Source organism: Scylla paramamosain, chromosome 18, assembly GCF_035594125.1.
Source record: "Scylla paramamosain isolate STU-SP2022 chromosome 18, ASM3559412v1, whole genome shotgun sequence".
Classification (NCBI taxonomy): Eukaryota; Metazoa; Arthropoda; class Malacostraca; order Decapoda; family Portunidae; genus Scylla; species Scylla paramamosain.
This window is the reverse complement of record NC_087168.1, coordinates 18,132,150-18,142,149: the sequence shown is the minus strand read 5'-3', so window position 1 is coordinate 18,142,149 and position 10,000 is coordinate 18,132,150. Positions and strand designations below refer to the sequence as shown.

The 10,000-nt window shown below is 43.4% G+C and overlaps 1 protein-coding gene across 2 annotated transcripts in view; it reads left to right on the top strand.

Annotated features, from left to right (window-relative positions):
- The window catches only part of LOC135109225 (tetraspanin-9-like), a 33,423-nt gene that overhangs the window by 5,885 nt on the left and 17,538 nt on the right, over positions 1 to 10,000 (top strand). Inside the window, exon 1 of one of the 2 annotated variants that reach the window (XM_064020442.1) lies at positions 1,939 to 2,014. The exons of the other annotated variant lie outside the window; for it this stretch is intronic. Within the exon in view, the coding sequence (XP_063876512.1) occupies positions 1,985 to 2,014 (30 nt within the window). The 5' untranslated portion in view covers positions 1,939 to 1,984. Of the gene's footprint in view, positions 1 to 1,938; positions 2,015 to 10,000 lie in introns of those variants that run through there. 2 annotated transcript variants of the gene reach the window in all.

Below are 10,000 nucleotides of genomic sequence, written 5' to 3'. Positions count from 1 at the left end.
TTTGCTGAGTGACTGCTTGCTATCCCCCCTCCCCCTCTCTCTCTCTCTCTCTCTCTCTCTCTCTCTCTCTCTCTCTCTCTCTCTCTCTCTCCAAGCACATACGTGGCCCTCGGAATGTAAATTATTATGTTCCGTCGTTATATTATTGTGCGAATGATCACGAATCTCTGGCCGAGTTATGGTGGAGATGGTGGTGGTAGTAGTAGTAGTAGTAGTAGTAGTAGTAGTAGTAGTAGTAGTAGTAGTAGTAGTAAGAATAACAGCCTTTCTTTCCTAACCTGGTCTATTCCACACAACTACCAATGCAATATTCTGCCAACTGCTGAAAAGTGCTTGATTTGCTGATCCTGGAGAGAGAGAGAGAGAGAGAGAGAGAGAGAGAGAGAGAGAGAGAGAGAGAGAGAGAGAGAGAGAGAGAGTTGCATACCAATTACGGATTCTCTCTCTCTCTCTCTCTCTCTCTCTCTCTCTCTCTCTCTCTCTCTCTGTGTGTGTGTGTATATAAACATAAAACTGTCTATTCATTTCTTTCGATACTAGAAGCTAAAATAAAAACAATCATCACAGTGAAAACTCATTTATAACATTAATAGTGAAGAACAAAACATAATCACTAATCAACTACAGTAGCAAATCCCCACATTCAAATAATTTTCCTCTACGTGTTCAAATAAAAGACCAAGCGCATTAACAGCACACTAATAAACAAGTATGACTGATAGAGCACAACCAGGCGCATTAGAAGCATCACTTTTACTTATTATGTGAATCTTATTGTATTCTTAAACACTCTGGGCTCCTACATAGATTCTTTTCTATGCGGCAAAGGTATGGGCAGTGAGAAGGCAGGAAGAGTTGGAGAAGATAGGAATGAGAATGTTGCGATGGGTGATGCGGAGAGGAGAGCAAGGAAAGGAGAAGCGTGGACAGCAGGACAGATGCAGTTATGTCAATGAGGGAGGAGGCAAGAGAGGCAAGGTTCAGATGGTTTGGTCATGTTTTGAGGATGAAGATAACTCTGAAAAACAGAACATAGATGAGCTAAGTGGAAGGGAGGAGATCGAGAGAAAGACTGAGATTTAGATGGAGCGATGGAACTGAGAAAGACATGAGGTGGTTGGAACTGGATGAAGGAGGTGGTTGGAACTGGATGAAGGAAGTGGTTGGAACTGGAAGAAGGAGCTGGTTGGAACTGGATGAAGGACATGCAGAGGATAGAATGTACCGATTGCAACATAAGATGAAGAAGAAAAAACTGGAAAAAGAACATGGATGAGATACGTGGAAGGGAGAAGATCGAGAGGAAGAAAAAGATTTAGATGGAGGGAAGGAATTGAGAAAGACATGAGGTGGTTAGAACTGGATGAAGGAGTTGCAGAGGATAGAATGTACCAGTTTAAACATAGAAGCTGAAGAATAAAAAAAAATAATAATAGTAGCACCGCGCGCGAGAGAAACTTTAGGTAGCTGGGACTGGATGAAGAAGACACAGAGGATAGCAGATAATTTACCAGCCACGAGATAACAAAGCGGCTGACACCACTAGGGATTAAGGCAAAGAAGGAAAAAAAAAACAATAATTGCCATTAGCACCGCAGTGAGAGAAACATAACATAGCTGGGACTGGAAGAAGAAGCAGGAGATAATAGAACTTACTAGTGACAACATAAGAGCGGCCGACCTCACTAGTGATTATAACGAAAAAAAAGAAGAGTTATCAGTGGAAGCTCGCGTGACGTGTGGCCAGGTGGCTGAGGGGCGGGGGGGGGGATTACCGGAGATGCCAAGACACAGGTACGCACGTTTCCCCCGAATGCATTTCCCTTTTACACCTCCGTGGGAAAAACTCATTTGCGTCACAGCAGAGCGAGACTGAGTGGCTATACGTCAGCGAGATTATGTTGCAGGAGTGTTACGCAAATGTCCGCTCCATCTTGTAGCGTCAGTCGCGTCTCGGTTCTCATAGCATCAGAAGCTTCCCGCCATGACTCCTCAGAACGTCTCGGCAATAGAGGTAAGGGAGATGTGAGGACGTGAGTGTAGTGTTAAGTGTATCATTACTTTGGGCTTCATACTTAAGTCAGCTAATAAGTAACGTGACGGTTCGAAGGCAGAACAATAATGTGGACGTAACAATGAGTAAAAAGAAGTAATAGAGACATAAGTGTTGTGATGTATCGAAGACAGAACACAAGGGTATGAAGAGTACAATGGTGGACAAGAGATGAGATGAAAGGACACGATCGTCACGCTGCAAGATATTACGTAATCATAATATAACATTTCGTAGGCAGAACGCAAAACTACGAACACATAACATGCAGGAACGAATGAAGACGTAAGAGGAGGAGATAAGGAGACAAAACAGTAACAAGATATCATCACTGGCCATCACGCATAAAAATGAACGTAACACTTCTTAAGCAGAACATAAAAAAATAAAAAAATATATGAACACAGAAAAAAGAATAACAAATGAAGAACAAGCAAGACAAGAAGACAAAATTCTAAGAAGACATTGTTACCTTGAGCATCACGCAGACGTACGAGTATAAACATAACCAATGCATCACTTCGTAGGCACAACACAAAACACCTTAACAAACCCACAGACCATGAGACAGAACGTGCGAGCAGTCAGGTAGTGCTGAGATTAACCACACCACCTATTAGTACACACACGAGGCGTCAGGAACGGCCCGGGGTTGGTAGGGGCGTGGCCTCTGCCTGGACGCCCCGTCACTGCCCAGCCCTTGTGCCCCGCGGCGGGAGTAAGGTGCCCACGCGCCTATTACGTGGCCGCCTTCACTGCCTACACTTCCAACGTCCAATCTCATCCGTGGGAGTTTTGGGGTTGTGGGTAGTGAGTTATAGGCTTGTGTAGGCTTGTGTAGGGTTGACAACTTCTTACGGCTTCCCTATGTGTATGTTATCAGCTTCCATAAACCTACCTAGCCTCCTCTTATAATGCCTAATGCTGTTACTGTTACTTTTCCTTTATAAAATCACTGAACATTTGACTTCTGATAATAAATAAATAGTGATATTCGCCACACACACACTAGCAGTTACCACCTTCTTCCTTGTGTTCTTATGGTCTTATATCGCCACTCAGGTTTACCTACGTATTAGCATCGTGTTGATATGTAAGGTTGGTCTGAACAGTTTAATTTTCCTAGGGTTTCATTATAATAAGGCAAACATATTTTTTTTATTTTATCTGATCTTATTCAACTTAATTTTCACACAAAAAGCCGCTCATTCCGTGACTCTGTATCAAATTAGTGGCGTATCTATGTTACGAATCAGAAGGCGGCATTAATTTCCCATCACACTCAGCTTTTTTATGAGACTGGGGACTCCACTTTCAGAGCTGAGAATGTACAGTCACGGTGCGAATTTAATTAACCTCTTGTTTCCATTTGTTTCCATTGCGCTTTGAGTTTTCCCTCACTCCAAGTCCTCTGAGGTGCCAGGAGTCTATCAGCCATCAGGTGTTGCAAGGAGACAGCATTTCAGAGGACGCTGGGTCGTATTCTTTGTTCTCTCATTAGGATTACCTTTCAGAGGCCTTATTAATGGTTGGTCACTTTGTTTTCTGATACGGATATTTTTTTTTCAAGGTCTTAGGGATGATTAGTCGCTTTGTTCCCTCATCAGGATTACTTTTCAGAAGGTTAGAGATGATTTATCGGTTTGTTTTCTCATTATGATTCTTTTCGAGAGGTTTTAGAGATGACTGGTTCCTTTATTCTCTCCTAAGGATTACTTTTTTTCAGAAGGCTGAGAGATGATTGGTCACTTTGTTCTCTCATTACGACTTCTTCAGAGGACTCGCTTTGTTCTCTCGCGATTACTTTTCAGAATACTTAGAGATGATTAGTCACTTTGTTCTCTTGTTAGGACTATTTTTCAAAGGAGTTAATTAGTCAGGTTCTCAGGGGACGTTCTTCCCAAATGACGACGCAAATCCTTATTAAAAGTATCACTAGAATAATGAAAAAACAGCATTGACGTCAACTTAGCACCAGAATCATGAAAAACACTCTTGAAGACCCTAATGACGTCAACTTACCATCAGAATCATGAAAATCACCCTTCAAGACCTCCACGACGTCAACTATAGCTTGTTGGAGAAACAGGACAATGAAATGCCTGAAATTATCCTGAAAGTTGAGGAAAGGGGCAGAAACGGTGTGAGGTGCAGGGTTCTCGACTCGCGACAAGGGATGATACTCTGAAACACTCTGGCGGCACCATCATTAAATTCAAAAGGCTCTGGTTGAAGCTACACGGGTTTACAAGTGTGTTTTTACGGTTCTAGTGACAGATCAACAAGATTTCTACATTGTTAACAGGAAACACACTCTTGAGAACCCGACTCATCATCTCTGTGGCCTTTGAAAATAGTCGTGATAGAAGAGCAGAGCGTTTCAGAGCAAGGGCCCAGGAGTGCAGGAGCGTGATGGGCAGTGAGGGTCAGCCTCGGCGGGGCGTTGCGTGCCGGGCCCTAGATAACTGGTCGCGGTGTGGCACTAAACGGTGCTTGATAAACACCAATTACTGTCCACAACTTTGGCCTTGTTCTCCAGATCCTATTCACCGACGCTATGTACTCGACAAGCCACAGAGGATAGGACACACACACACACACACACACACACACACACACACACACACATAGGTACGAACATACATACATACATACATAGACACACACAAGGTGATGCTGGTAATAATGATGATGATAATGGTGGTGCTGGTGGTAGTAGTAGTAGTAGTAGTAGTAGTAGTAACAACAACAACAAGAACAACAACAACAACAACAACAACAACAACAACAACAACAACAACAACAACAGCAACAACAACAACAACAACAACAACAACACCGTAACAGCAGTCCCATGTTACTGAGCGTTGAGGAGGCCACCCCGCCGCCAGCCAGCCTGTTGCTGCTGCTGCTGCTGCTACTGCCCCTCGTGCTCCCTGCGGCCGTCGTCCATTGACCCCGCAAGGAATAAAAACAGAGGCCAGCCCGCCCACCGGCTCTCCAGTTACCCCTTATTCCCACCCTCCTTTGCTGTGGGCGTGCTGTGATGTTGGGGGGAGGCGGTTGTGTTGTGGGGCGGGGTGTTGTATGTGCTGTTGGGGGGAGGTGGGGGGTTTATTGTGTGGATGTGGTGTTGTGTGAGGCGTGTGTGTGCTGTGGACGTGCTGTGCTGTGGGGTAGGGGGTGGTATGGGTGTATTGGTTGTTGTGGGGGTGTTGTGGTGTGTTGTGTGGGTGTGTCCTGTGCGAATGCTGTGTGTGTTGTGTATATTGGACGCCAGCCTCACCATTTCACCACCTCACCGCCACACACCACTTGCCACACTCACCCGGAATAGACGATTATCAAAGTCTACCTGTCAGAGTTCCGATAGCTTCCACTTCAACTCCGTTTTTTGTTTTAAGTGTTCCCCGAAATGGCTCCGTTTTCTCTCGCCTGGCAGGGTGAGTGGGTGACGAACGGACGCCTGTCTGACTGCTGCCGGACCAAAGATAATACAAGCCTATTATACCACCATATTCTGAGACACTTCTGCCCCGCATCTTCACTACTTTCCAAAGGCTCTAGTTGAAGTGACACGGATTCTCAAGAGCGTTTTTACGGTTCTAGAGACAGATTAATGAGTTTTCTACATTATTAACAGGAGAAACACTCTCGAGAACCCTGCTAACCATCTCTGTGGCCTTTGAAAATAGTCATGGTGAGAGAGCAAAGCGTTTCAGAAAGTGTAATTTGAAGTTAAATGGTTTTTCTTGGTGTTTTTTACGATTTAGGTGATAGATTACCGAGATTTATATATTATTAACAGGGGAAACACACCTGTGAACCCTGCTAACCACCTATGTGGCATTGAAAAATAGTGGTGGCGTGAGAACGAAGAGTTTCAGAATACGAGTTTTAATGCGATGAAATGACGAATGCAGCGCCGGTTACTGTAAGCGAGTGCACGTGTGTTTAGGTAACTGTCACACGTGCACCTGTGTGTTTATACCAGCGTGGCGCCAGGTGTGTCCTTGCCGCGCCGATCGTCTTCACCTGCAAGTCACGTCCCGCCGGTGTCCAGGTCCCCTTCCATATTAACCACTGCCCTCCGCCTTATCCACCTCCACCATCATCACTCTAATCACCACCACCACCATCATCATCACCACCACCATCACCACGACCACCACTAACAACAACAACAAGTTAACCCTCCTTATAAGTGTCTTCTGGAAAGTTTATGTACTTCCTTCTCATGACTGAAACTATGTCCATCCTGAAGCTCTTCTTTCATCTATTTAACACTTTCTTACCCCTTATATCCTTCCTTTCTCCATCTCTCCACTGGTTGTATTGTTTCCTTTCATCAAGATAAAACTCGTGAAAACACTCAGGAGCTTCCCAGTCCCACCTTATAACGTTTTCTTCCTTCCTTTATCTCTCCTCTGCTCTTTAGAAATTCTCCATGGAAATTCCACTGAAAATAAATCCCGGCAGCTTAATCAATCAAAGCGGAAATTATCTTTGGGGGTCAAGTAGTGTAAAGAAAACATTCAAGTGGGGGAAATAAACTTGAGAAAATCTGAGGAAGCTAGAGACTGCTAACCTTCTACTGCCGCGCGCCACACAATACAGCACCCTTAGCACGAGGCATGACTGAGGAGGCGTGGTTAGAGCGATAACCAGCCGCTGGACAAGACCACGGGGCGCCGGGCTGTGGCTGCGAGGGGTGTACACGGCAAAGCTTGATCGTTAACTTGATTCATAGCGACGTGTGACGATAGAGAGACTCCCTCCACTGGTAACTTGGGCGTAACTTAGCTGTGTATTCTTAAAGGCTCTAGGCTCCTACAAGGGCGATTTTCTATGGTGCAGAGGCATGGACGCTGAGATGGAAGAGAAACAGCTGCAGAGGACAGGGATGAAAATGTTGCTAAGGAGGATGGGAGTGGCCCTTACTGAGAGAAGAGAAGACATCAGGGCAGGATGTAGGAGTTGTGTCAGTAATAAATAGCAAGAGAGGCGCGGTTGGGATGGTTTGGTCATGTTTTTAAGGTGTAGGAAGATAATCCTGTGAAAAGTGCATGGAGGAGGCAAGTGGAAGGGAGAAAAGTGAGAGGAAGACTTGATGAATGGAGGAATGAAACACGTATTAGGAAAAAGCAGAAAAGAGGAAGAAGCGACGCAGCACGACTCTCTCTCTCTCTCTCTCTCTCTCTCTCTCTCTCTTTCTCTCTCTCTCTCTCTCTCTCTCTCTCTCTCTCTCTCTCTCTCTCTTTAAGCAACAGATGAATAACAAGTTCATTTCTAGCGTCACGTCTTCAGCCTTCAGAGTAGATTTCTCTCGCGGGAAACTGCTGACGTCATGAGCGAGTAGGAAGAAAAGTGGGAAAAAAAGAGCTATATTTTAGGCGTGACACACACACACACACACGCACACACACACACGGAGAGAGAGAGAGAGAGAGAGAGAGAGAGAGAGAGAGAGAGAGAGAGAGAGAGAGAGAGAGAGAGAGAGAGAGAGAGAGAGAGAGAGAGAGAGAGAGAGAGATTCTTCGTTTGATATTTCCAACAAATTCTTAATATTTTACACTTTGAATTTTTCATTTCGGGATTTCAATTTCCCGTTTGCGGCGCCATATGACCACCTTCCTTTGACCCCCGAGTGTTCAGTCATTCAATCAACCCCCACAAACTCAAGCTAAATTTACTCATACCTATAAATACAGTACTTTCAACCAATCAGTCAGCTCCTACAACCTCTTGCTAAATTGACTAAACGCTAAATAAAAAAAATAAAAAAAGTTCTTCACAGCCACTACATCTATACATATCACTTAACATGTGTGTGTGTGTGTGTGTAATATCTCAAGAACACCTGTGGATAAGCACGTGCGGATTAAAACACCTGTGATCTCGTATATTCACTCAAGCGTTATTTGAAATATGAGCAGCGGGGACGAGGATGGCGGACTGAAAACCTTGTTGATTTCCTTACTCTATCAATTCCTGAAGCTACAATGCAATATAATGTTAATTCCTCGCTTTATCAATCCCTGGAGTTACAATGCGATACGATGCCAGCTCCTCACTCTTTCACCCCTTATAATACACACACACACACAGAACACTGCATCAGTTTTGGGTAATAAGAGAAAAGAAATAAGAAGAGAAAGAAGAAAGCGTAAGACCTAGACAGTGAGAAGACACGTGAGGGAGTGGCGGTTCAAAGGCAACACTCCCGACCAGCGACTCAACTCAACTGTCGCTCGATACATTTGTGTTGAGCTGATAGTCATTAAAAGCGATACATAAGACCCTTAAGTGAAACAACAATTAAGACGAGTGTTATAGAAAGGTTAATTAAAAACGCACTTGAAGCAATAGCACTTTAATTACCCGTCCCATCAGCCGTTGTACTTACACCCTGCAAACTGATACGTCTAGGCTGATAATTATAAAAAGCGATATACAAGATTTACTCAAATGAAGCAACGATTGAGACGAGTATTATGGGAAAACTTAATTAAACACACACTTAGAGCGGTACTAGGTTTCTCACTCCATTAAGTCTCTCCTCTACACGCTGCCATTTGATACTGTCTGAGCTGGTAACCACAAAAAGCTTCACATTAGATGCCCTAGTGAAACAACGGTTGAGACGAGTACAAGAAGCTGAATTATACAAACACTTAGATCAGCTGGCAGAGAAGTTATGGCAAAGTTAGTGGTTGAGAGTAAACGCTGCAGTACTGATTTCTATCTTTCACAGACTCCGAGTGTTCACGGTATACAGAGTTAAGTTAACAGTAATGCCCTAGTAGTTGTTTCAATCTTGTGGTAATGATGCTAGGTATCCTAAGTAACGCTACACTATTTAATTTCGATCTTTTAGTATATTAACACCAAGAATCGGAAGTGTGTACTGTAAATTTAGTAACATCAAGATATTTATTCCAACCTCGTAATAAGACCGAGGATTTTGAAGTGTATACAGTTAAATTGAAAGTAACATGAAGATATTTCGAAGTATATCAAGCAAACTTAACACCGAGATAATTATTCCAGTCTTAAAACAATGCAAAGGATTCTGAACACACGTGCAGGACATCCATAATAATCCCAAAAATACTTATGTTTATCATGTACTAACGCTGGGTATTCGAATCTCATAAAACAAACTTTATAATAACACCAGGGCACTTATTCCAATCTTACCCCAATGCCACATAAAACAAACTTTATAATAACACCAGGGCACTTATTCCAATCTTACTCCAATGCCAATCTCATTCCAATCGCTGAGAATCGGAAACATACGAATTATCACAAAAAACTACAAAAAACACTCGAAAAATCCTGCTATACCAACACTACAATCACAAAGACACTCGGAAAAATCCCAAACAATTCCACTCGAGCCTGTCAAACTATCACCAAAATCATGAAAACACACCCAAGACACCCAGAGACATTTATTAATACCTAGAAAAGCCGAGGCCCCCAACTACACTTACATCAATGCACTTAGAACGAGGAGCGGCGAGGCCCTTAGAATAGTCACACGAAGATGCTTTGTCCTCTTATCAGGCCAACAATAACACAACAAACAGCCTCGCAACGAAGAGCTTACTCCCTCTATTCACGGCAGCACAAACCGCCACTGTCAACTCGCCTTCCTCTCGAGAGATGTTACATAAAGCACTCACTCACTCACAGCAGGGGAGACAGAGAGCGACAGAGAGGTAGTAATATTCAAGATTGTTCGTGATGGTAGGCATGCTTGATGTGTGTGTGTGTGTGTGTGTGTGTGTGTGTGTGTGTGTGTGTGTGTGTGTGTGTGTGTAATAATTGTAAGTTTGCATTGTTTTCATTTGTAATTTTGTATTTTCTTTCCTTTTTTTTTTTTATATTTGCATACATATATATATTTTTTTATATTTTGTGTCATGTTAGTTTTTTTTT